This window comes from Cavia porcellus, unplaced genomic scaffold (genome assembly GCF_034190915.1).
Source record: "Cavia porcellus strain 051 isolate PalLab524CR breed Dunkin Hartley unplaced genomic scaffold, mCavPor4.1 scaffold_3, whole genome shotgun sequence".
Taxonomy (NCBI): domain Eukaryota; kingdom Metazoa; phylum Chordata; class Mammalia; order Rodentia; family Caviidae; genus Cavia; species Cavia porcellus.
Genome location: NW_026947486.1, coordinates 18,425,123 through 18,452,635, shown reverse-complemented (window position 1 = coordinate 18,452,635; position 27,513 = coordinate 18,425,123). Strand labels below are relative to the sequence as shown.

At 36.8% G+C, this 27,513-nt stretch overlaps 1 protein-coding gene across 1 annotated transcript in view; it reads right to left on the bottom strand.

Annotated features, from left to right (window-relative positions):
• Positions 1-11,321: 11,321 nt before the first annotated feature.
• The window catches only part of Rp2 (RP2 activator of ARL3 GTPase), a 37,148-nt gene continuing 20,956 nt past the window's right edge, over positions 11,322-27,513 (bottom strand). Inside the window, exons 4-5 of the mRNA XM_003462540.5 lie at positions 18,455-18,540; positions 11,322-16,895 (exon numbers count right to left, since the gene is read on the bottom strand). Coding sequence (XP_003462588.1) covers positions 16,812-16,895; positions 18,455-18,540 — 170 coding nt within the window. The 3' untranslated portion in view covers positions 11,322-16,811. The remainder of the gene's footprint in view (positions 16,896-18,454; positions 18,541-27,513) is intronic.

Here is a 27,513-nt window from a genome sequence, read left to right as displayed (position 1 = left end):
CTTCAGCCTGCCCCAAAGCCTCTACCGGTCCGCTCTCCGCGGCTCCTTTTGGGCTTCTACTTCCGGGCTTCTATCTGGCTTCTACTTCCGCCCAGGGGTGGCGCCGGTATATATACGGGTACAGTGTCCAATCATGTTAAAGTAAGCAAGGCAAGCTGATTGGCTAACATCATCAGTTGCCAGGCAGACTATATTGTTGAGCGGGTTGTTTACGCGGTAAGCAGGAAACTAACATATTCGATGGGAGGGGTAATCTACCTCAGGCTTTGCTCTTTACCACAGGCCGCACGTCCGCCGCGCAAGGCGAGCTATCACAGACGCGGCTCCCAACATCTCCCCCTATTTTATTTTTTATGAATGTGCGCATCGTAGCCCTTCCTGGACTGGGTGCAGAGGCTTATGCCCTATGTGTAGGCCCACCGTAGGTCCTTGGCTTAGACCCTGGTTGGCCATGCCATGGTCTGCCAAGGCCCTGAGGCCCTCGTCCTTTTTCTAGGGCCAGGCACAAACTGGACGGAACCTGGATGCACACAAGCTTGCACTCATTTCCTCTCCGTAAAGAAATCCCCTCGGAGAGAAATTTAGACCTGGGCAGCATCTAACAGTCCAGCGGCTTACGTGCAGGATGGGGTAGGGCCTGGCTTAGGTCGAGTCGTGCTGGGGAGGCACGCTCTTACCCGTCATTGACTCACCTACCCTGCTGTGTATTGTCACCTTATGGAGGAGAATGAGGGATGCCCGCCATATCTAGACTCGGTCGTGGGCCAATTGAGCAAGCCATGCATATGCCTGAGGATCTTCTTGTCCATTTCGGGCTACCGCTATTTCTATTCATCTTGTTGGTTGGTCTGTGATGGATCTCCAGTAGGGCAGGTCTGATCTTCAGTCGAGGGCTTTGTTGCCCGTGTCAGTCTCTCCGGTATCCACAGTGGTTCTCGTCCCGATTCCTGTGGGAAAACACAAACCGCGCCTCGGTTCCAGCTGACCACTGGATCCGGGCCCATCCATTGTCCTGTCATAGATAACCGCGCCTTTGGAGGCAGGCCTTGGCTTACTCCCCCTTTTTGTTTTTTATTTTTTATTTTTTATTTTTATCTTTTTCTTTTTTTTTTTTTTTTTTTTTTTTTTTTTTTTTTTTTTTAGTGGTACCAGGGATCGAACTGGCGATTGCCTGCTTACAAGGCAGGCACTTATGCCGCTAAGCTAAATCCCCAGCCCTCATTTCCTCGACCGGCGTTTTTCTCAGCCTGCTCGGCAGAGAACTCTGTGTAACTACCCGAGGGCAGACACGCCTTTGCCAGCTGAATCCAGTCCGCGGGGGTGAGGGGCCCAGAAGACAGATTCTCCAGCATGGCAATGGTGTAAGGCGCAGTCGGCCCAAAGGTTGTAACTGCATTTTTAAGTTCTCTAATCTGCTTTATCTCAAAAGGCTCCCATACATTGCGTCCCTGGCCCATAGCTACTTGTACAGGAAATATCTCGTAGGGGCCACTATCTATCCCAGGTGGATGTACCTCATGAGACAAGCGTCCCCCCTGCCAAAGCCGCCTGTAAAAATACCGACCCGCCGGCGGCGGAGCATAAGACGGCGGCCGTGATTGGGCGGAAAATGGGGGCCCGTGCATCACTTCCTGTTCTGGCGAAAGGGGAGAGAGCTCCCAGGCGGCCGCCTCGTGGCGAGGAATCGCCTCCGGAAACGGCCCCCAAGGTGGGGCGGAAGGCTTCGCCTCCCTCTCGCGCCGGGGAGCGCTCAGGAGCTCTCTACTCCTCCGCAGACCAGGTTGAGCAGAGCGCAATTCGCGGGGCAACGCTGGAAAAGAACCCTGCGACTCCTTATTGAGCGACTTAGGCTCCTGACAGCTGGTCTCTTTGGCCTCCTTGCCATTCAACTTTCCCTCGTCCTCGGAGTCAGACGACTCCGAGGCTAGAGCCCCGTCCTCCTCCTTAGCATCCTTGTTCCCCTTGACGGACCCCTCTCGGGAGCTCCCTGACTGGGCCTGCTCAGATACCCTGCGTACTTTTGTAAGCTCTTGAGAGCTTTCTCCACAACCACCCTCGCTCTTAGTGTTGCTACCTAACATGTTTCCCATCTTTTAATATGTTACTCACCGCGTGAGGCCCAAGGAATCCGCCACTTACGCGTGAGCCTGAGGGGAGTCTAAAAGCCCTGTAGGTGCGCGCCACCCAGAGCCCAGGCTTATCCCCAACTCACCTGTCTCGCAGCTCTGTACTGGAGCGTTGTCCACTTCCACGTCGCGGGGGTGATCAGTCCCCGGGCGGGCCTCCAAATGTCGATGTCCGCTCCCGGCCGGCAGGAAGGACACACGACAAAGTCTGGTAGTGGACAACCTTTTCTTTTTATTTTCCTTCTCCGTACAGCCTGCCCTGGGTTCTCCCAGCTGAAGCCTCCTTTGGTCCGCTCCCCGCGGCTCCTTTTGTGCTTCAGCCTGCCCCAAAGCCTCTACCGGTCCGCTCTCCGCGGCTCCTTTTGGGCTTCTACTTCCGGGCTTCTATCTGGCTTCTACTTCCGCCCAGGGGTGGCGCCGGTATATATACGGGTACAGTGTCCAATCATGTTAAAGTAAGCAAGGCAAGCTGATTGGCTAACATCATCAGTTGCCAGGCAGACTATATTGTTGAGCGGGTTGTTTACGCGGTAAGCAGGAAACTAACATATTCGATGGGAGGGGTAATCTACCTCAGGCTTTGCTCTTTACCACAGGCCGCACGTCCGCTGCGCAAGGCGAGCTATCACAGACGCGGCTCCCAACAATCAAACATCACTCTAATGGTCAGTTTTAAATGTCAACGCACAAATGTAGGTACATTACACACTAATTTAGGTGGTATTGTGAGGTGTTTTGTAGATATGATTCAAGTCTATAATCAGTCAAAATTTTAATTAAGCAAAAATATCCTTGATAATCTGGTAGGTCTGGTTTAATCAGTTGAACACTTTAATAGCAAAACTGAGCTTCCCCAAAGAAGAAATTCTGCCTGTGGACAGCAACATCAGCTTGTATCCAAGAGCTCCCATCTATCCTTTCTGTTTGCGTACCTGAAGGATTTCATACCTCAGACTTGATTAACTGGCCTCCACATTCATGTAAATGTGTGTGTGTGTGTAAAAATGATTTCACTTATCTGTTGGAATCCTGATATAATCATTCTCTTTGCTTTTATATATAAATCAATATGCACTAAAAAACCCATTTCCTTGAACTTTGTGTTCTTTCCTTACACTGGATTTTTCTAAGTCAGAAGACTCAAAGTGAAAGTGATTACCAGAGAATGCTGATCTTCAGAGACAAACCACCAGTGTCCATATTAGAATTAAACTGCATTGTCTATGGCTTAGGAGATAGTTGTTCCTCTCAAGAATCATCATCTAAATGAGATCTCACACAGCTCTGTAGTCAGATTTCTGATGGTAGAAGCAAAAGAGCTTATGGGATAGAGGCACATGTAAATTGCTTCAGGCCTCCTCCTATAATAGGCACTATCCAGGTTCATCTATAAATCTTGCATTCCTGATGTGATGAAAGAAGCAGTTTGTTTGTTTATAATCACAACAGCAATAATTTTGATTCTTAAATTATCTGGAAATTTCTTGGGAATATTTTAATTTTAATTTTCTTGCAGACATTATCCAAATGGTTCCATATTATTCTTTATCCCCCTAAAGAAACTTCTGGGTTAGTTTTGGAAATGTTCTTAAATCTTTTCCCTTACATTTATTTTTAAAAGTTTTTTCATATATTTAAGCCTGATATTCAGAAATGATTTAATGTGGATGACAAAAATGCATTAGAAACAGCACAGACATATAAAGTAAAATTGGTAGGTAAAAATGTAAAGAAGGGCAAGAAGAAAAAGTAAACAAAAATAAATAGTGTAATTGTCTATAAAATTTATGTGGCTCATAGGTCAGATTAGCATGGCAGTTAGGATGAAAAAATAAGATAAATTACATACTTCAAAAGGTTCATGAGACAAAATCAAACCAACTGTTTAAGAGAATCACAACTATTTTTTGATGTAAAGACAGGCACTCCCCTAGGGAAGTCACCACTACGTGGTAAATGTATGACACACATGTGTAGCAGAGAGTTTTAAAAGATTTGACATCACTGCAGAGGAACTCTTATCCTATTGACAATAGACAAAGCAAGGCATCTAACCACAAACATCAAGAGGAGGTTTAAAAACCATTTCCAGGTAGCAACTGATTCTAATATATTTTATCCTTTCCTCTAACTTGGAAAAAATTTACCTGCAATTGCACAAAAATGTAGTCTTACTTCATGCTTACTTGAGAACCCACTTAGGTGGCTGAGGACATAGCTCAATGGCAAAGTAATAGCTTGGCATGCTTGACGCATAGAAGTCTATCTCTTGTGTAGCGACAGACAACTTTATCTAGTGGAGGTAGCCAGGTATGGGGTGACAGAGACCAAGGATTCTCCTGAAGCATTGACCTGGTGTGGGTGTCAGAGGTCAAACAGGATAAGGAGGGTATATGCACATGAGATGAGGATGGGGGTGCTCCCTAGCCTAGGGCATTGGGATTTGATCCAGGTGAAAAGTCCCGCTTTGTATGTAGAATATATTAATTTTTAAATTTTTACAATACAGTACCAGAGATTGAACTCACAGCCTTAGCACTGAGCTGTATCTCCAGCCCTTTTGAAAATGTTTATTTTAAAATGGTCATGTTCAGTCAACAAATTGCCCAGGCCGGGCTCAAATTTGATCCTCCTGTCTCTGGTTCCCAGAGTACTGAGAAAACAGTCATAATCTGGTTAATGTAATGGCACATGCCTATAATCCCAGCATTCTGGGAGACAGAGGCAGAAAGAAGGCATGTTTGCCCAGTCTAGCCAATTTCATAATATAGCAAAGACCTTGTTTCAACATAAAAAATAAAAAGGGCTGGGAGGTAGCTTAGTGTATGGGCCCTGGATACAATCCCTAGTACCACAAAAGAAAAAATAAAATAAGTAAAAAAACTGAATAAATTGTGAATCTCATGTGGCAAATAGTTACAACTGCTAATCCAGCATCTATTCTTTTCATCTTTTCTGTCAGAAACTCAATTTTTTTTGGAGAAATAATGTGCCTAGTAAAAATACTGTACTCACATCCAGACTCTTGAAGCTAGAATGGCCTTTCACCCAACTCTGGCAAATGAGACATAAGTAGAAGTCTACTAATCAAGGCTTCTGGGGAAGTAATTGTTTCCTTGATGAAAAGGATCAGATTTAGCTGGCCTTTTGCCACTCACCTGATCTATTCTTTCTGTCTAGAATGCAGTCACAATACTTAAGGCATGAGAGCTAGCTTACTAACTTAAAGAAAATACTGCATATTTAGAACAGGAAGATATAGAGAAATCTTAGGTTGTTAAAGACGCTACAGCTGCTAGGTTGCCTACCTTAAAACTTTGAATTACATATCAACAGGATACTTCTGACAGCCTGCAAACAGTTCTCTGCAACCTCTACCCCTTACACAGTGTTCAGTTACTGCTAGGTACTAAATGAGGCACTAATTTAGTGGCATTAATGTTGCTAGAGTCCCCTCAAACAAATTCATATTTGCATTCATTCGGTTTTTACTTCAGGAAGTTATTTGGCTGCTTGGGCCGGGCGCAGAAGTTTTGGTATTTGTCCACAGAAAATAAGACATAAGAAAAAATACTTCAGAGTTTATATGATCAGGGAGAACATTGGGGTTAATATTTTTACTTTATTTAATTGAAGGCTCAATAGAATTGCAAAATAGGCATGACTCACTTCACAGGTGAGGGAAGTAATGACATAACTTAACTGGCTGGAGATCTTCACAGGTGGTACGTAGCAAAATGTGAGTCAAACTCAGGTCTGAAGTTTTTCAAATCCCTACTTGTTCTGTGCAACTCTAACATGACTCACTCAAATAATTGGGGGTCAGTGGCTTCTGGAGGATATCGAATTTGGGCCGCTCCTGAAAGATGGGCAGAATTTGAAGCTTTCGGTAGGAGTGGAAAAGGGGATTCCAGACATAGATGGGAACATAAGGCCAATTTTGTTCTTTACCATGTTCCATTCAATACTCAGGAGACCAAATGGTTAAAACAGAAAACTGAGTTATTTTAACAAATATTTGTGAAAGTTACTGTGGGCTATACTTTTTTAAGGGGTAGTACATGGCAGGCACCTTAATTCTTTTTTTTTTTTTTTTTTTTTTTTTTTGGTGCTGAGGATTGAAACCACAGCCTTGTGCATGTTCTGCATCCACTCTACTACTGAGCTACACCCCAATGTGTTGTACAGTTTTTGATGTTTTTGTTCTTTAAGAAAGTGCTCCCTTTCCTCAAAATGAAGGTGATCATCATTTGGATTACTCAGATAGTTAACAGTCTAGCTAGAGAAGTACTTAGGAATTTCAAAATAGAAGATGTCACAAGATGATACAAGATTAATGACAAAAAATGACACAAAAGATTGTGCTCTTAACTACTGTACTCTTTTACCCTGCAGTGTGTGGGATATATGAGAGTAGTGACATAGCTAGAGTTCATGTCACTTGGGGTGGTCCTTCAATTTGCTATCCTCCCAATATATCTGAATGGAGTAAATTGTTACAACATAATTTTCCAATAATGCCACCCACAAAATGTGCCACCCAGGGGAGGACCCCTAGCCCCAGTTATACCATTGCATGGAGAGAAGCTGATAGAGTCACCATGTGGTCAGTGGTACACCTTAGCGTGATGAGGATAGTTACGAAAAGGAGGGAATGGTTCTACATAAAAGCTAAAAGAACAGTATCAGGTGCCCCCCAAATGTCAGTGGTATAACTGAGATAATTGCGTGTCATTGATAGAAATAGAAATGCCAGGACCTGGAGACCACCTGGGAAGAAGGAATGTAATATGTTTTGTTTAGTATAGGGTGAGACCAGGAGAACAGTTATTTAATTACTCATGGGAATATATTTGGTAGAAAGTTAAGACTGAGGAGTGGCTTGTGCTTAGTAGTGACGGTGGAAGCTACGTGAAAGGTTCATGTAGCTCAGGGAAATGACATAGGAGCAGCAGCTCCCCTTTGTGCCCTCTTTGATCTCCCCTCTGACATCATACTTTAGTTCCTATCTGGATGTACTTTTGACAATATATGTAGACTACATTGGACTCAGAATAATAACATGCCAGACTTGGCTAAAATACTTGAAAAAATTTAAAAAGACGTGGATGCCAAGAAGACACTCCATAGCTCATGAGGTCAACTCTAGAACTACCTTTCGGGTACACTGATTCTACTGCTTTTCAAGGCCCTCATAGCTATCTGAATCCTGGACTATAGGTTTAGTCTCCAGCCTCAATGATTTTCTCCTTCGCTAGACTCTGCATTGTTTTAGAAGAAAAGTATGAGCACAAGTTCAAAACTACTCCTACTTTTTCAACATCCTCACCTCTTGCCATCTTTTTTCCAACTGCTTGTACACCCTAAACTGGAATTGTGGTACTAGACGATACACATGACTTTACGCAATAGTCTCCTTACTCTTTGGGATTTCTAATACCCTTTGTCAAAAGAAAAAATGTATGTTTCATAAGGCTGGTCAGATAAAATAATGCTAATTTCCAGTATGGCAAGTGTGATGAGTGCTTACTAAACATTTGGTGCTAAATTATGTTGTTGTAAAATAAATTATCTAGAAGGTAAAAAGAACAAAATGATAGATGTAAAGGACTCAATACTGAATCTTATGCCATGATGACAAATGAGGTGGAGAAAAGTAAAGGAAAGGGGTAGATAAAATAAGAATTGAGGGACTGAGTTAGGTGGCACATGAGTGTAATCTCAGAAAGAAATACGAAAAATAGAGACTAGCACAGAACCTGGCCAAAGAAGCAGGGCTCAATGAAGTCATAGATTTGATTCAATGTCACAGCAACTTATTTGGGGAGACATTTTAAAGAACAAGAGCATGATTATTAGTGAACAATCCTATAGGGAGGAAGTGTAATTCAAAAGAAAATCTAGATGATTGAGAAATATGTTTGAGAAAAAACCTAGGGACCTTGATAACATTTAGAAGCACTGTTCTAAAGAATAAGTGGCATTGACACTGACAGCATTCTCATGAGGTAAAAATGAGTGATGCACATAAGTAGCAATAAAAATTGGGTGGCCAGGCTGGATGCAGTGGCCTAGACCTCTAATTTCAGCTATCCTGGAGGCTGAAACAGGAAGATGATAAGTTCAAGTCAGCCTGGGCAATATAGTGAGACCCTGTCTTAAAAAAATATAAATGAGCTGACTATATTAATGTTTTTGGATCATTGAACACAGCTGTTTGTAATCTCTCTGTTTGAATGTCTACTCTGTATTCTTTGATACTGTGATTTGAGCAACTATTTCCAAGATGATAATATGTAATCTATTAACAGGTGATTTCTTACTGTTATTTTTTTTGTAGTTCTGTATTATATGTAACCTTACACTGCTTCGTTTTGTTTTGTGTTTTTCTCTCTTTCCTCCTAAATAAAAAAAAAAAAAAATATATATATATATATATATATATATATATATATATATAAATGGCCCAGGATGTAGTTCAGTAGTATTGCACAAGACACTAGGTACAATTCTTGGGGGAAAAAAAAGAAGACAAAGTTTTGCCAGATGACTTGGTATCTGTTTACTTCTCATTCCTTAATCAAGCTGGAGTTCTTTCATATTCCAATCGATCAATGAGGAAACATCTTCCTCTCTGGGCTTCATCCAATCTGTGGTATGAAGCCAAAGGTCATTGTTTTCAGCCATCTTTGAGCATTAGTTTTCTTCCTATCCCTAAATTCCATTTGAAGAAAAAAATCACCAACTAATCTTTGGAAAAGTATTTCAAGATTTTTTCCTACTCAGTGTTAATTCTTTTTTTCTATCACTTTGTTTTTTTAATCCCCAACTTTTAAATAAAATGAACATTTACAAAGTTCAAAAGCCAAAACTATAAAAGGTTTACATTTAGAAGTCTCATTTTCATTTCTTTCTTCCTTTTTTTTTCATTTTTACTTCTAAGTCCATCACCCTCATTACTTCTTGCCTACTGGTAACTTGTATTAGTTTCCTGTTTGTTCTTTCAGTGACCTCTCCTGTAAAATTAAGTATTATTCACACACACACACACACACACACAACTTATCTGCCATTTCTTACATATGAAAGAACATAATGAATTACACTTTCAGATCTTGGTGGTTTTGTAATTTAACAGTAAGATTTTTCCTTAGTATGAAAAGATAGATCTTTCTATTTTGTGGTATTTAATTTACTTGAATGTTGCTTTTCTACCCATCCCTGATCTTTCACCTTCAGCCTTTGTACAGTCAACATGTTTATGCTAACTGCCTAGAGGGTCATATGTATTGTGAAAAATACCTCCAAGTTATTTTAATGCATTCCTCTTTTGTGGTTAAGAGCTCAGATATTGGTTTAGACGCCAGTACACATACTTACCTGCTCTGGTTACACTGGTCTTCTCAGAAAGGCAGCTCAAGATTTTTCTTGCTCCTTTGTCTCCCACCTCCCCACTCAGAAAGTGTTAAACTGGATTGAGAAAGACTCCATGGTACTAGGTTGAACACAGTCACAGAAAGGGAAACTTTCATAGAACGAAAAGCTCTGAGGTTGTCTCTGTCTTCTGTCTGGAAGTACCCTTTTGCTGAACCTTCCTTTTGTGTCAGTTATGCCTAGGATTAGAGGGTTCTGGGGAATCAAGACACTTTCTTTCCATTATTTTCCCCGCAGGCATTCATAGGCAAGACTTTGTCATATCAGTGGAGAAAGAGCCAAGCCTAGAATGTGGGTTTGGAGGCCTCACACCTATCTAGCAGAGAACAATTGCTATCGTAAGTCTCATTCCTCCCAGTTCTATACTGGAGTTTGAGGCTAAAGCCCCAGCTTATGATAAAGAGTCACTTTGCTTTGTTTTATACTCTGGCATAGATTTCTCTGAGACTCCCTGAAAACAGGTAATGGGATAGGTTTCAGGTTCTGCGGTATCCTGGTCAAGTATGTTTTTATTTTATTTTTTTTATCGGTACCGGGGATCGAACTCATGACCGCCTGCTTGCAAGGCAGGTACTTATGCCGCTGAGCTAAATCCCCAGCCCTGGTCAAGTATGTTCTAAGTCATAATGATCTCATGCCTTAATAGATCCCCACTTCTCTCTCCTAGGGCTGCCCAGAAATTTTCATATATAAAATGCTTAACACAGAGCTAGACATAGAAGTAGCTACTGTATCTTAGCAGCATTTAAAAACCCAAACCCAACTTCACTTAAATGATTTCTGGTGCTTCAGGTAAAGTGGGAAGTACTTCTTCACATATTTGGAGAAGGGAGTAGAATGCAACATTTACCCATAAAAATGTACTCACAGTATTGTACACTTAAAATGTGTTGAGGGTAGAACTTGTTTTTTTTTTAATTTAAAAATTTATACCTGTAGAGTTATATAAGGGCACTCTAACATTCTCAGCATCTACTGTTGGCCCTTGGCTTACAGTTTTCCTTAAACTTAATGCTAAAATACAACCAAAAATCAGAATAGCACTAATATGTAGTGCTGACAGATGTATGAACAGTACCATGTAGACTCAAGTGCTGCCCTGCCTGATACACTATTGCCATAAACTTTGATCATTTATTTGCTTTACAAATACATGCTAATACCACAGAATTAATGATATACCTGACCAAAGATGTGTAAAGGAGGTCAGTATTTTTTTTCATCTCAAGTATTTGAACTCCAGGTTCAAGTCAGAAACATCTGACTGTTGAAATCAGAGCACATTTTTGAGGGAGGACCAAGTGATTCTCCCACAAGCCCAAAGCAAGCAGTTGTGTGGTTATTTTGTTTTGCTCTAGGGATAAATCCAGGGCTTTCACACTAACCTACATTCCCAGCCTTTTGTATTTTTTGACAAAAAGTCTCACTAAGCTGCCAAAGATAGGCTCAAACTTTCAATCTTGCTGCCTCAACTTTTCAGAGTGCTGGGATTACAGGTGTGTTCCACAGCACCCAGCTGTGATTTATTTTTAAATCAGTTTCAGTGGTGATTAACAAATCACCACTTTGGCTTTATGTAATGCTTCTCAATTGAATAAAACAAGCTTGAATAGATGAACACATCAGTTGAAAATTTAACTCAGAAACATCTGTGTTCCTATCTGTTTCTATTAAACACCACCAATATTCTTAACGCTTTCTAAGAGCTTTAGTGAGCAGAAACCAGTTATTACTTCAACACAAAATAAACCAAAAAAATAGTTTAATATTAAAGAATATTTTTATTTCAGAAGCAATCAAGGAGAATTACACAAAAGCCTAAAGTCTGATCCAGCAAAATGAGGCACTGGATTGTGAATCATTCAATCAGAAATATTTAATAAAACATGAATCACATTATTAGACTTTCAGCTACTTTAGGAATGTAAATATTTCTAAGTCTTGATTCTAGAGTTTGATCATAAAAGTTCAGCACAAGAATCTCAAACTTTTACTGTACATGTTAACCCCCTGAATATGTCTTACTAGATGCTTATTCAACATCTGGAGTGGTGCTTGAGATTCTAACCAGTTTCTGGTTGAAACTGATGCTACTGGTCCACAGATCATATAGTAGCAAGAAAGGCATGGGTAAAGAATTGTAATAAAGTGATACAAGTACTTGAAAATCCATATGAGTATCAGAAAAGGCTTCACATAGTTGGAGACAGATGAGCTGAGTCTTGTTCTTGTAATCCCAGGGAAAAATGAAGAAGCCTACTCTGTAGTTCAGTATAGCTTGGGCATGCCATCTAAACTTTCTAACTTTCAATTTCTTTCTCATTTACAGAATTAGAAACTGAGCCAGATGTGATGGCATACCTATAATCTCATCACTTGGGTGGCTGAAGCAGGAGGATCACCATGAGTTTAAGGCTAGCTTGGGCAATACAGTGAGTTCAAGGCCAGCATTAACTATGTAGTAGGACCCTGTCTCAAAACACAAAACAAACAACAACAAAAAACAATAGGGCTCTCTACCATCTATGCTGACTGTTTATACATAAGAACCAGCCCTTACCAGGAGAGCACTGAATCACCAAGAAAGGAAGGAAATTAGGGATTCAAACTAATAGGCTGTGTTAGACCCTTCATAGCCCTGAAACTAGATGACTCCACTGAGATGAAATCACTTAATATAATGTCTGGTTAGAAGTTAGGATGAAGGGGGCTGGATATTTAGCTCAGCAGCATAAGCACCTGCCTTGCAAGCTGCGATCCCTGGTACCAATAAAAAGGAAAAAGATAAAAAAAAAGAAGTTAGGATGAAATAGTATAAAATGTTCTATTAATGAGACTAACAAACTGACCTACACTTGTCAAATTAAGGTACATCAGTCACTAAGCAAACAGCACTTACAACTTAACAGCCTCTTAAACCTAACCCTTCCTATTCAGCTGCCTATTCATAGGCAAGAGTGTGGTTTCATGGATGAACTACTTTAAAAGAACATCATTATTACTTTGCACAGCACAATATTTAACATATAAAGTACTTTTCACTTTCAAGGCACTTTACAAATATTGGTAAATTACTTGTCACACAATTTTGGCAAGTTAGTGCTCATTAGTCCAATTACAAGTGGACCAGATGAAATTGAAGCAGTGAAGACAGGCCCCAAAGACAGGATCAGAGCCAAAGTGAAAACTCTGCGGGCTCTCTATCACTTTTGCTGGCTGTTTCTAGATGAGAACTGGCCCTCATCAGTAAAGCACTGAATCACAGGAAAGGAAAAAAATCACCATTTCTGAGCATCTTGCTGAGGTTTGCCACTAAACACCAACAAGTCATATAAGGAAAGAGACAAAGTATTATACAGGCTTATTTCCACCTCCACCCCCAAACATTCAATCTACCCATGAGAAAAATGGGTTAACAGTGACTCCATTTTCACAAAAAAAAGGTTTTCATTTTCTGTTGCTTAGGTTTTGGTCACTGTATCAAACACCAGAGATAAATAATCTTTTAAAGGGGGAAGGCTTATTGTGGCCCTATGTTTCAAAGGTTTCATTTCATGGTCAAATGGCCTGTTGCTTTTAAGCCAGTAATGAGGAAAATCATAGGGGGTAGGTGCATGATGGAGCAAACAGCTCACCTCATGGTGGCCAGTAGGGACCAGGATCCACATATCCCCTTCAAGGGCATATTCCCAGTGACCTAACTTTCTTCTCCTACCTCTTCACCTGCTGAAAGTCCCATTGCCTCCCAACAGCACCTCAGGCTGGCAATCATACCTTTGACACATGGGCTTTGGGGGGGATATTCCAGAATAAAAAAATTACTGTATCAGTATCATTTACATGAAATTTGACTTTTTGAGTGTTAACATTTTTAAAGCATTTTCTAGAAAGGGTTTTGAAGAAGTAATCATGTCATAATTACAATATTATTTTCTTTCTATAGAGAATAGTTAAATATATCCCTTATAAATGATTAAAACAAATTTTAGACACCAATAATTATCCATTAAGAATTTTATTATTGTCTTGCAATTTCTGTTTTTCCCCTGTACTCCAAATGTATGTGTAGAACCTTTATATGTAGAAATAAAAATAGTTACTTAAAAACTGACCAATCTGTAATTTTAATACTTCTGATTTATGAGGTAGGAGAGGGAGAAGTTGAAAACAAAAGGCTAGTAAATTTGGTAGCGACTTACAAATAAGGTCCATTTCTGTAAGCCTAAAAGGAAGTATAATAAATTCACTTTTTTAAAATATGAAAGTGAAGATACCTAATCTTAGTAAGTACTGAATCATAATAAAATATGATTCATTTTAACAAAGGAAGCATTATATTGGAAACTGCTTAGATTAGAACAGGTTTTCTACTTCCTTTGCATTTTTCACAGTGCCTTATGTATACACAGAAGAGACATACACACTGAGCATACAATTTTTTTTTCACATATAACATAGATTAGAAAAGTTTATTTTGCTTTTAACATTAAAAAATTTGGCACATAAGTTATAGAAATGCTCTTCAAAAATGAGTGTTACCAAAAACAAAAAAATGAGTGTTATGATGGGCATGGTGGCACACACCTGTAATCCTAACACTCAGCAACTTGAGGCAGGTGGACTGCCACTAGTTTAAGGCCAGCCTGGAATACATAGTAAGTTCAAGGCCAGCTATGCTACATAGCATGACCCTGTCTCAAGCAACCAAAAAAAGAATCAATGTTAAGCCATTTTTCATTTTAACATTTATTACAAATCATATTTTATAAACACTAGGTAAACTGTATATAAAAGTTACATCTAGATACAGAAACAAAACAAAACTAGCAGTACTTATTAATGTAAAAGAAATTAATGTTTAAACATGTATAACTTAATAATAAAATTACTAACTTTTCACTGCCCATAATTTTTCATGAATTGCTATTTCAGTAGTGAACTATAGTACATTTTGATTACTATCAAAGTTTAGAACTATAAAAACAACTATCATTATTTAAACAAATCTTTTCAAACATTCAGAAGCCAAATGACTATACTTCAAGACAAATTAGGCTGAGGATATAGCTAAATAATACAGTGCTTGCCTAGTATGCAACCCCCAGTACTATCACAACCACAACCAAAAGAAAGAAAAAAGAAAGAAAGAAAGAAAGATTAAACACAGGTAAAAATCTCTTATCTAATTGAAGAGTAAAAATTTAGGCTTTGGTTAACAGATACTAAATTTAGTGGAAAATCTTACATCAACATCTCCCTTATTATTATATTCCTGAGTTTGTTAAAATACCATAGATAAATAATGAACTCAATCTATATCTTTGCATAGCATTGTATTTTAGTTTTCAAAAACAAAGTATTGTTATTATTTCAACTGTGAATAATGATGTTTAATAGTATAATCATGATAGGAAGCAATATATTTAATGTAACTTATCTAAAGAAAAAGTTATGGTCTAACCACTATTTGTAAAGATTATTTGTAAATTATGACCAAAATTAAACCTGTCACCAATTTTTATTTGTACCTTATTAAATCACACTGACTTTTTAGAATAGAATGCTCTTAATAAAAGGAGTGAAATTGTACAGTGCTAATGGTTAGCATAGAGCTAGGCACAATGTGGATGCTCAATATTACTAATTTAAAGTGAAGAGTTTTCTAATGTATTATTTCTACATACTAACATGCAATTCAATACAATAGTTAACCTGAAAATATCCAAAAATATTTTAGACATGAAAATGTATTTTTAGTAACAACTGTAAAAAGAATTTTTTACAAGTGGCCATTTGAGGTCTTAGTTTTATCAAAACATAATTAAATTTCAGATTTTAAAATAGGCCTTTTAAAAATAGGCCTATGGGGCTGAGTGTGTAGCTCAGTGGTAGAGCCCTTTCCTAGCATGTATGAGGCCCAGGGTTTGATTCTCTGTACTGGAAAAAGAAAGATAGAAAGAAAATAGGCTTATGAAAGCTGTTTTCCTATTAGCTGCATGCTTTGTGGATGGCAGGTTCAGCACCTTCGCATAGGATCAGCCTATCAACACTCTTTGAACTGATTGTAACATAATCCTTCAAAGAGTTTGAGCTAAAGACTGAGTCTGTGCATCTGAGGATTAGGTCTAAGAATATAGACTTTTGAACAAATAGTTCTACCCTGCCTCCTGGCAAATTACTATGATCAGGCAGATTTGAGAAATGTTTTGAAAGCAACCAAAATAATTTTATTATACTTACATTACTTGATAATTTGCATAGGTTATCATCATGTCTATTTCTTACCTAAAAGTAACAAAGTTTTGTTCTAAATCTCTTGATAGCCCAAGAGATAGCTGATCAAACAGTAATCACCTTTATAAAAGCTGCTAGTAGTTAGGCTTCTGTAGTTTTACTATTGCATATATTTTCTTACCAGAAGTATAAGAGATATCTAACAATTGTATTACAAAAACCAAAACAATGTGCCAATTATTCAAATAGTCATACTACTTATGAAGTAGTCTGATAGTGCCATACTGACATCAGTTATTACAGTTATTTGCAAAGCTAGTTATCAAATGTTTATTTCTTTGTTTTTGTTTTAGTTTTGTTGCCTAGGCTGCCTCAAGTGATCTTCCTGCCTGACCCATCTGAGTAGCTAGGGCTACAGAAATCAAAACCACTGATTTCCTTAGAAATTCAACTTAAAAAGTAGTATGTCAACTCATATATACAATCTCATTAGCTATTTAATGCAACTACGAGACAATTATTTAACTGGATATGTATACATGAAAAAATATACATAGGTTTATTCTAATTGATCAAATAGTAACAAATCCCTCTAAAAACATAAAATAAGCAATGAAATATATTCTAACTCAAATGTCGTGGAGCACTGAGGAAAGTTGGAATGTTTAAATTATCAGAGATTTGAAAGAACATTTAATTAGGATTAAAATCATGAACTGATAGTTGCTTCTATTTTCTAGTAAGGGTTATTATAAGTAAACAAAGAAAACTGTAAGCTTACTGAAGTGGGCTAAATAGTTTTTAAGCAGATTAAAATTATTTAATTAAGCTATTTTGATAGTTGCAGTATCTAATGTGTTATTAAAATGATGCAGTATTCAATGAGTCATTAAAAATAACATTTAACAATTTTAACATTAGTAAAAATCACTGCTAATTCACAAAAGCATATTATCAAACTCTATACACAAAAGCTGGAAAGGGCTTAATACCAAATCCTTGATTCCACATTGCACTTCATATTCCCATCTGTATATCAACAAAGTTGTAGAAGCTGTCTACATCTTCAGATGCTGTCTCCTTGTTTTCTGATACAAAAATCTATTTTAAATGTAAAATAAATAAAAATAAGAACTATGATCACAAAATGCCAAAGGCCACGTCACCACAGAGTAAAGTCACAAGCTTATTTAAAAGAAATTCAAACATATCATTTATAATATTTAATTCATAGATTTTCCATAGAATCTGTGTGGTATGATTTCAGTAGCTATAATGTAAATTAAACTTTTAAAATCACTTGGATATAATTAATGTCTTTGCTTTTCCAAACCTTCGGTCACATTTTATAACACCTGGAATTTTACTGTATAATGTACAACATTCAATATCATGAAAGCTACTGAGTAAAATTTATTTAAAGAACTCTTTTTTCTGTTTTCTAATAAAAATCTCAGTAGGCTGAGAAGCAAAATTTAATGTGCTTTTCAAAGCTGCTAAAGATACTAATTTTATTTTATGTTATTTATTTACTTTTGCAGTGGTTGGTATTGAATCAATGGCAGGCAAATGCTCCAACATTGAGCTATACTCCTTTCATTGAAACAAGGTCTTATTTTGTTGCCCGGGCTGGCATTGAACTCCTAGGCTTAAGTGATTCTCCTGCCTCAGCCTCCCAATTAGCTGAGACAGGTGTGTGCTACCATGCCCAGCATGTATTGCTAATTTTAAAAGAACTGTTTTCTGAACATCACTAAAAAAACCTCTTCTATAGAACTCCTTCAAGAATAGGTTCTACAAATGTCAGCCAGGGAAATAGGGGAGACATGGATTTTATTCTAGCTTTATCATAAACTAGCTGCATGATGCTGGCAATTTAATAAACTTTCCTGGAGGCAGTTTCCACACTTGTAAAATAAGAAAATTAAATTAGATAACATCTTAACAATTTAACTCTAAAAAGTCTGAATCATATAACCATTTCACCTCTCAGTTCCTTTTTCTATTAAATTTGATATTTGCCTTCTTCCTTCGCATTATTGTGATAAAATGAGATGGAAGATAAAGTATCTTAAATTTTGCAAATTCGAGACAAAGCAAAAGGATGAAATAAAAATTACTGTTATTTATTAAAAATAGTCAATTATATATTTATCCATTTAATCCTCTTTTATTTTTAAATTATATTAAGCTATTTAAGTCTGAAATTCTTAGATATAGTAACTTCCACAACATATTTAGAAAATATCTGTAATGATTTCAAGACCTATCTACCTCAAATTTAACGTTCAGTGATGAATTACTGAAACAAATCAAAATGAACCCCAGGGAACAGAATTGTCTTTCTAAACAATATAATCTTAGAAATAAAATAATTTACAACATATCACTTTAAAAATGCAAGGGCTTGAAGAGACACTAAGACTTTTTACTTTAAAAATTTTGTTTTATTGAAGCTAAGTAAATTCTTATTTTATTATTTTAAGCAATTAAAGTTTTAGTTTAGCAAAGAAAATTCAAAGCTTAGTATCCAATTATTTATGATAAGTTCTAAAAATCAATGTGCTGGGTTAAAAAGGAGATAAAAGTACTATTTTGTTATAAGGAAAAGGAAATAAAATGAAAGATCAATATGGAATATAGTCAATAAAATCGTATACCTTGGTCCCATTGAATGTCTTATTTATAATAAGTTGACATTCTTCTACAGCACCATCTCCATTAAACTCCAATGCAATCACAGGACCTATAAGTAAACCCAAAAAGTGTTTTCTTAGTATGAATACAAATATATTCTAAAATTAATCTTGTATTCTCCCCTGAAGCATCTCCAGCATATTCTTTGGGGGCGAGAAAAAAGGAAAAGGGAAGTAGACAGATGGGACACATTACCCTCAGCTGCTTCTTGCTACACTAATCATGAAGCAAATTAACGGAGTCTCATCCCATGCGAAGTAGCTTCGGAGTTATTATAGGACTAGTGACACATTTTCAAATAGTGTTGTAAATAGTCTGGCTTTCCCAGGTTTTATTCTTCTATAAAAACCCGAGAATCTCTTCTCATTTACCAGCACAAATAGTTGACAAAATAGCAAATAATATCAAAAGCAATCCAAGTCAACATAAGTAAGTCTTGCCAGGCAGCCAGCTTTGCTTCCAACTCTCCTACTCACCAGCCAAGTTCTGGGCCACCAACAATGGAGCTAAGCCAAATAGGAATTGAGGCCAAGCAGCAAAGTAATGCCCACCTGAAAGTATTTTCCTCGAGTGCGTCTTCAAACTATATTTTAGAAACAATGATGAAGCTTTAATTTTTATAATTCTATGAATAGAAGATTTGTGCCTCCTTTCCAATAAATTAATTTGAATATTTTTAAATGCCTTGTACCTTAAATTGTGGAGTCAAGATTCATGATTAAATCTTTGGTAAACTTGGATCAAAATGTAGTACTGGCACTCCTAGTGTCAAATTGTTGGTAAGCATGGTCCTTAATTAGAAACGCAAAAATACGCCCTTTAATTCAATTAGTATCACTATATTTCTAATGGGTTTGCTTCTTACTTCAAGTAGTGATAAGGAAGTCCTGACCTTCAAGGAACTACAAATTTCTTGGAAAAAAAATAAATTCATTAAATAGATACAAAACAACATAGAATGATGAAGTATAGTAATAAAGTGAATGAATGAAATAAGTTGAATGTAGTCATGTGCTACAAGAATGAGGAAGAAAACATTATACTACATTGGGCACCAAAATAACTGAAAGTTTGTGGTTTAATACAGAAAACAAATGCAAAAATGGGAGAATATATACCAGACAACTATAGTATACACTTAGCCACAAAGAACAAATTAAAATATGAGTTTTTTAGCAGCAGAGGGTATAGATTATGGTAGGTACTGGGTAAAGAAAGTAACTGGGAATGTTTTCTTGCTCTTGGTAAGCTCTGTGGGGGAGGCAGGTAATAATCAGAAGGTATTAAATGAAGCAAGAGATGAACAAATCACAAGGAAACAATTCTAAAGGGAGGAAAAGGCTATGTTAGAGAGCCCACACCTGAGACAGAAGGAAAGCGCCTGATTCATTTTGGCCCTGCAAGCAAAGAGGGTGCTCCTCCTCCTGGCCACCCTTTGCTCCCCCTTTTACCCCCAAAAACATGCTTTCGTGTCTTTCCTCCCTATCAGCCTACCATTTCCACTCCAACATGGCAGTATCCACACAGCATGGTGCCCCCCCTCACTCCTGCCACTTCAGATGATAGTTAAATTTTTGAGGAGAGGGAACCCTTGAGTGGCTAAGATCACGGATGGAGGGAGAGAGGGAGGGAGGTGGGCCCCTTATTTGAATAGCCAACATTCACAGCAAGCCTTCCAGAAGATTTCCTGGTTTCAATCTTTACCTTTACTAGATCTGGGCCTCAAGTTGTTAGAACAGTAGCACTTCTCAGGCTTATGTCCACTTTTAGTCTAGGTCTCCTTCCTGTGTACTAATCTGTCTGTGCTGCAGCTCAGACCCTGTTACAATAAAGACTTCTTTTGGTGTTCCTGTAAATTTACTTGTGATTAGTTTCTCAGATAGTATGGGCTCCAAAAGTCTTATAAATCTACTTAGGATTTTTATCTTTCAAAGAAAGATGAGTAATCACCAAAGAACTCCAGACAGCAGCCAACAAAGACCAGCAGCGGAGACACAGCATCTGGTAGAATTGACCTCCAGTGTCCAGCACAAGCAGGCATTAGACAGTGACCTATAGTATCTAACATAAGCTGGCATCGGATTGTGACAGCTGGCAGTGGCAGTGACAAACAGCTGGCTGCCTCGTGTTGGCATCCAGAATCATCTAGTGACATCAGGACTGCTAGCAGAGCTTCACTTTCCTGATTCTTGGATCAAGCAAAAGAATCCTAGGCTGATTGGCAACACTCCCATAGTTGGATCTACAGTCCAACCTCAGATTACAAGTAACTTGGTCTGTGAGATATTTCATGATCACAACTGGTTCTTTCTCTCTCTCTCCTTCATTCCCTCCCTCCTTTGATATACACATCCTTTGAATTACAAGCAGAATGAATTATTCTTGCAAACCAAGGTCTTACTGTATTTAGAAAGTTTGACTGTAATGTAAAAAGATAAATATCAAGGGAGGAAAACCTAAGAAAAATGTTTACCTGTTGGAGGAAAGAAGGGGTCCCGGTGGAAGGGACAGAGGTGGGTGGAAGTGAAGCGTCTCTGAATGTACGTTTTTCATATAATTTTGACATTGGCTATCATGTCAATGCCTCAAAAAAACCTAAAATTATGTGTGGAAGAAAAGCAAAAGCAATTCCTAAAAATTAAGACAAACTGAATTAAATGAATCTAACTGTATATCAAGTTCATGACATGACCACACAGAGAAAACAATTATTCCAACCTCATGAGGCAATGTTTTGACTGTCTCTTGCGTAGTTTGCTATCTTCTGGCCAGCACGAACTGTTTCTCCTCTGCAATTCCTGTTTGCTGTGCACCCTGCCTTGCAGCTAGCAAATTATGGACTGACACCGCTACAAACTGTGAACTAAATAAACCTTTCCCCCCTTTAGTTTTGGATGTTGAATATTTTGTCTCAGGAATGAGAGAAAAGTAAGACGTACACCAAAAAAGACACTGAGGCTCTACAAACAAGATGTACCCCCCTCAAATAAGATGGGTCGGTTAAGTCTGAGCAGCAGGTTATAATTTGAAATAGTCATTAAACAGGTAGGTCATTAAATGAGGAATATCTGTATTAATCTGTCCTATGTTTAAAATTTTCCATTAAAATATTTGATTGGCAAGGTTAGAAAGGTGTTGGCAGAGACTTCCTATACATTTTGTAATAACATAGCTAACTTTATACAAAAAACTGTTGTCTTATATTTTCAATTTTAAATGTGAATGTTAACTCATGATCTAGTTTTTTTTTAAACAACTTGGTTTCTGGTTATATTCATTGAAAAAGGCAAAAAGAAATAACATCTCAACCACTAAAAGAAATATCACCTAATATGTATTTCTAAATATAATTCTCTACTTAAACACTACTAAATTGGGGCTGGGGATTTAGTTCAGTGGTCTAAGGGCCTGCCTGGCAAGCATAAGGTCATGAGTTCAATCTCCGATACAAAAAACAAAACAAACAAACAAAAAAACCCCTACAAAATCACGTTTAAAATGTAGATAATTACATGTTTGGAGAAAGAATGAAGATCAACCTGGACTGTCCAGTTGTGCCAAGAAGCAACAAGGGTAACAAAGGCCATTGTGATTTTATCAAAAGGACACAAAAGTCAGCCCGAAGGGGCTCCTAATGACCAAAGGTAAGACATGGTTAAAAAAAAAAGATTGAGTAATTCTTGCACTTAATTAAAATATTCTAAATACATAAAATCACTGGAAGTTGCTAGGATAGCAATTAATTACTCTGAAAATTGATGCTATTTTTCTCTTTATTTATTCTACTTTTGAAATGTGAAGCATATTTCAAGTTAACCAAAAACCTCTGGAATACAAGGGGAAGTTCTGTTAACATCCATTAGTAAATGCACAGGTAGTGATATAATTAGAAAATGATCATTTTGCAACTCTATTAAAAAAGAATTGGTTCAGGCAAAAATCAAATGATTTTAACATCATACCAGGAATGCTACAATGAAAAGGTCATTATCACCTGAACTCACTGATCAACTTGGCATGATTGAAAGTATAATAATCAAACATCATGTACCTTCTTATTTAAAGCAATAGGAATTAGTGCACATATAAAGTTTTCTAGCCAAAAATAACTAAATCTGAATGTAAATAAGGCTTGATCTAACTTCCAGTCGACAAAAACAGAGAAATCAAATCCATGAATACTTTAGAATAATTGACCAAATTTCTTTCACATAAAAAGAGAAGAAAGAATACCTGTTTTTGATTAATAGATATATGACACAAAACGACCAATTACAAGAGTGGGCCTATTTATATCTAGATCAAATTAACTATAAAAATACATAAAGAATTGTTTTAAACAATCAAGGAAATTTGCTTATGAACTGGATACCAGATGATCTTAAGGAATTATTGCTAACTCTGTTAGATATGACAATGCATTGTGGTTATTGAAGGAAACATCTGCTTTAAGTTTAAGATATATACTAAAATACTAAGGGATAAAATGATATGACAAATCAAAATTTGAATAGAATATTTTGGCAAAAGAGAGTATAAGATTTTTTAAAGTAAGGCAAAAGTTGATAAAACTTGGGGATGGGACATGTGAGGTTACTGAATTCCACTTTTGAATGGAGATACTACATTTGGAAATTCACAAAAGAAATTTTAAAAGTCTTTTAAGCCAAATAAATACTGAATTTAAAAAAGTTGATATTAAATGTAAGGGTTACAATTTGTAGCATGGAAAATAGGAATTAAGGTAAAATATACATTTATTCAGAATCACTACAAAGAAACACTGTAGATTTTCTTTAAAATTGAGTATTACTAAAAATTCATGTTTTCTATAGAGAGACTATAATGTGGAATTCAGAAATACAGTCTTAGAACAACTATGTAGGTACAGGTTATAGTTTGGATCTGGAAAGTCCTCTAAGGGACATGTATTGAATGCTTGATACCCAATGCAGAAATATTTAGAGGTGGGGCCTAAAAAGGTGATCATGAGGATCATGAGGTCACTAATCTCATCAATGGATTAATGCACTGATAGCTGAATGGGTCACTAAGAGGTGGTTTAGTTGCAGGCAGTAGGTCACTAGTAGATGTGCCTTTGAAGGGTCTCTTTCTCCTTTTCTCCCTTTCTCATCTCTCCCCTATCCTGCCATAATGATCTGAGCCACGAGAGGTTCAAAGTAATGGAGTCAGCATGTAACAAACTGAAACCTTTGAAATCATAGTTTGAGTCAAAATAAACCTTTCTCTATTTTGTGAGAAAACTGAAAGGTAACTAATACAACATGTATCTTGGTTGATATTCTTTGATGAAATTGTGATGAACTTTCAATAAGTTACTTAATAATATTCTGACAAAGTACTTACTATCAATAAAAATATGTACAGGTACATCAGTTTTGATTAACATATGTGAATAATCCTAAAATTTAAAGAACTACATTGTTGACGATGTACTTTTTGAATATTCCTATTTGTATCTTTAATGATGATGATTTTAATTACTATAATTATTTCAAACTGAACCATGAGTTCACAGCGATCATTGGCCCTGTTTTTATAGTGTTGGAACATGAAGGTCTTATTTAAAAACTTTACAGTAGCTTTTAGTATAAATATTTCAACTGTCATTAAGAGTTCTAAGATTAAAGTGGACAAAAAGACTTCTGGATGTATTATATAGTGAACCCTTATGAATTATCTAACTTGACCTCAGAATCAACCACAATAATGTCTCAATTTGATTACAGCAACATCCTTCTAATTGGTCATAAAGCAAACAGAATTACAGTAATTACTTTTGTTGTGGGTGGTTGGGATTGAACTCAGGCCACCTGCAAGTGCTCTACCACTGAGCCACAATGCCAGCACCAGAAGTTATATTTAAAAAGCCTATGAGGGGTGAGGGTATATAGCTCAGTGTCAGAGTACTTGGCTATTATGCACAAGATCCTGAGCTGGATTCCCAGCAAGAAAACTATGACACTCCTTTGCTCTAAAACCTCCAGTAAAATATGATCTATATTTTTCTTATTTTTATAACTCTAAAAATAACTGACAGTTCAAAGCAATGATGCTAAAAATGTATTAAGTGTTTATAGCACATGTAATAGTAAAATATATGACAATAATGATACAAAGATTGGAAGGAAAAATTGATAATATAATGTTATTATGGCTTTATAATATGAATAAAGTACTATGTTATTATTATAAGGTTGACTTAAATTATTTAAACATGTATGTTTTAAAACAGTTTTAGAACAAAGAGATCCAATTGCAAGTCAGTATGAGATTTAAACTGGGAATAATGACACATGCCTGTAATCCCAGCACTCTGAGAGGCAGGAGGATTACAAGTTCAAGCCCAGCCTGGGCAGTATAGTGGTAACTTAGCAAGGTCTTGTCTCAAAATAAAAAAATAAAAATGAAAAAGTGATCTAAAGATATAGTTCAGTGCAAAGGCCCTGGGTTCAATCATCTATATTGTAACAAAATAAAACAACAGAAACAATCACAATATCCAATGAATGAATGGAAAAACTAACTCTGGTATATCCATACAAAGAACACTATCCGGCAAGATACAGTACTGAGTCACTCAGCCAAATAGGTGAATCATAGGTGCATTCTAATAAATGAAAGAAGCCATACCCAAAAGGCTACGTGTTACATGATTCTTTATGTAATATTCTAGAAAAAGCAAAATTAACGGGATAGAAATCAGTCAGTTGCTAGGAGCTGAGAAGCCATACAAGGGAATTTTATAGGAGGGTAGAAATACTTTCTGTGGTAATAGGGTAGGGGACTCCACCCATTTGTCAAAATCTATGTAGACCAGACTTTACTGTATGCAAAGTTTTTTAAATTAAGGAAGATATTAAGGAATCTCAGGATGAATGTAGCTTGAGACAATTGAATCTAACTGTATTACATATATATGCCATGACCTCAGTGAATCGGGTGAAAGGGAAAGAAGTTAACTTTAGTAAGTTTTTTGCATTTTGAATGAATACTGTAAAGCTAAAGATAAAAAACCTGTATAGTACCAACTGCACTATAGTTGGTAAATATACTTCTCACAGAGGTATAAGTTATTAGTTCTAAAATTACATTGTATGTACGCTAGGGCTTAATAAATACAAGTGAATGGGATTCAGGTTTCACTTTTAGAGTTAGCAGTTAACAAAAAAGCAAGGAAAAGAAGTTAGAACCTATTATATTCAAATATTTCCTATCTCTGACTTTTGAAAGAGCCTAGAACCAAGGATACCTTAGGAATAATGGACATACCTAACTCCCATATATTTGTTTCTGAATATTCTAGTATAAAAAGAACCAGGGCTCCTTGGAGAAATGATTGATATTCTAGGGCAAGGAAAATATAAGATGAACTTGGAACATCTTATAGAGCCTTAAAGTAAGAGAAGTGTTCAAAAATAAAAAGGATGGGTACATGTTAATGGGACAAAGAAGCCAACCCCAAAGAGCTCCCAAATAACTAAAAGTGAAACAATTTAATAGTATTGCATTATAACCCAAATAATAAAATACACATCCATGAGTCAATATTGATAAAAAATAAAAAGATTACATAAATGGGGAAGAAGGAGCAAGACTCTTAAAAAAATTCCAAATAATATATGTGGATATTCCTTTCTCTAGGAGGTGGAGCTTAACTCTCCTCTCCTTGAGTGTGGGCTAGTCTTACTGCCTCACTTCCAAAAAACAGTATGAGGGGCTGGGGATTTAGCTCAGCGGCATAAGCACCTGCCTTGCAAGCAGGCAGTTGTGAGTTCGATCCCCAGTACCGATAAAAAGGAAAAAGACGAAAAAAAAAAAAAAAAAAAAAAAAAAAAAAAAAAAAAAAGAAACCGGTATGAAAAGAGAGAATAGGAATTTTTACAAAGGAAAAACCTGGCAGATACCACCCCATTTTGATATCATGTATCCCATGATACAATGTGAACAGAAGGGCACTTCACCTTCTTCCCAAACCTGTTGTCTCTAGTCTAACCAGAAAAACAGCAGACCACCAACCCAAATAACTGACCAGAACTGTTCAAAAGTTTCAAGTTATGAAAAACAAGTAAAGACTGAAGAATTACCACAGATGAGATTAAGGAGGCAGAGCAAGAAAAAGCAATGTGAGAACTTAGATTACATTCTTAGATTATAATCAAAAAAGACCATAATGGATAAACCCGTAACATTTTAATAAAGTCTACAGTTTGAGTTAATGGCACTTTTACCAATTTACACTTCTTAGTTTTGACAAATGTATCATGGTTATATTAACATTAAGGGAAGCTGGATAAAGGGTATACACAAACTCTCTGTACTATCTTTGCAATTTTTCTATAAGACTAAAATTATTCCAATAGAAAAGTTCATTTAAAACACCAATAAAAAAAAACAAGTCCAGAAGCTTCTCATGTCATTCAGACTAGAGTGCTAAGTCTCTACAGTATCCTACAAGACACTATATCATTTGACTCTACCTCTGCTACTTCTCAGACCTCATCTACTGTTTTGTTGAATAAATTAATGAGTGGCCCTCTAAACCAAAACAAGTCAGCTAGCTAATCTTCAGAATTATCTGGGAAACTATTAAAATGCAGATTATATGTACATAGCTCAGATTCTTTTGAATCATTCTTTTTGAAGTGGGGGGAACTGTATGTTAATTACACATACATTCATACACATATACACACGTATTAGGAGAGAGTCTCATTATGTTGGCTAGGCTACTCTCAAACTTGTGATCCATCCATCTCAGCCTCCTGGGTAGCCAGGATTACAGCCATGTAACATCATATCTGGCTGGAAATCTGTATTTTTAAAAGTACCCTAGATGAATTTGAGGATTAGTTAGATTTGGAAATTTCTCAAAATGGAAAACGTTAAATCCTTTTTTAAGTATATAACTTTATGAACTAAAAAATAATCATGACTACTTTAACTGAAGAAGAAAATGTAGACACTCTGAGGTGGCAGCAAACTGAGATATAAGTGAATT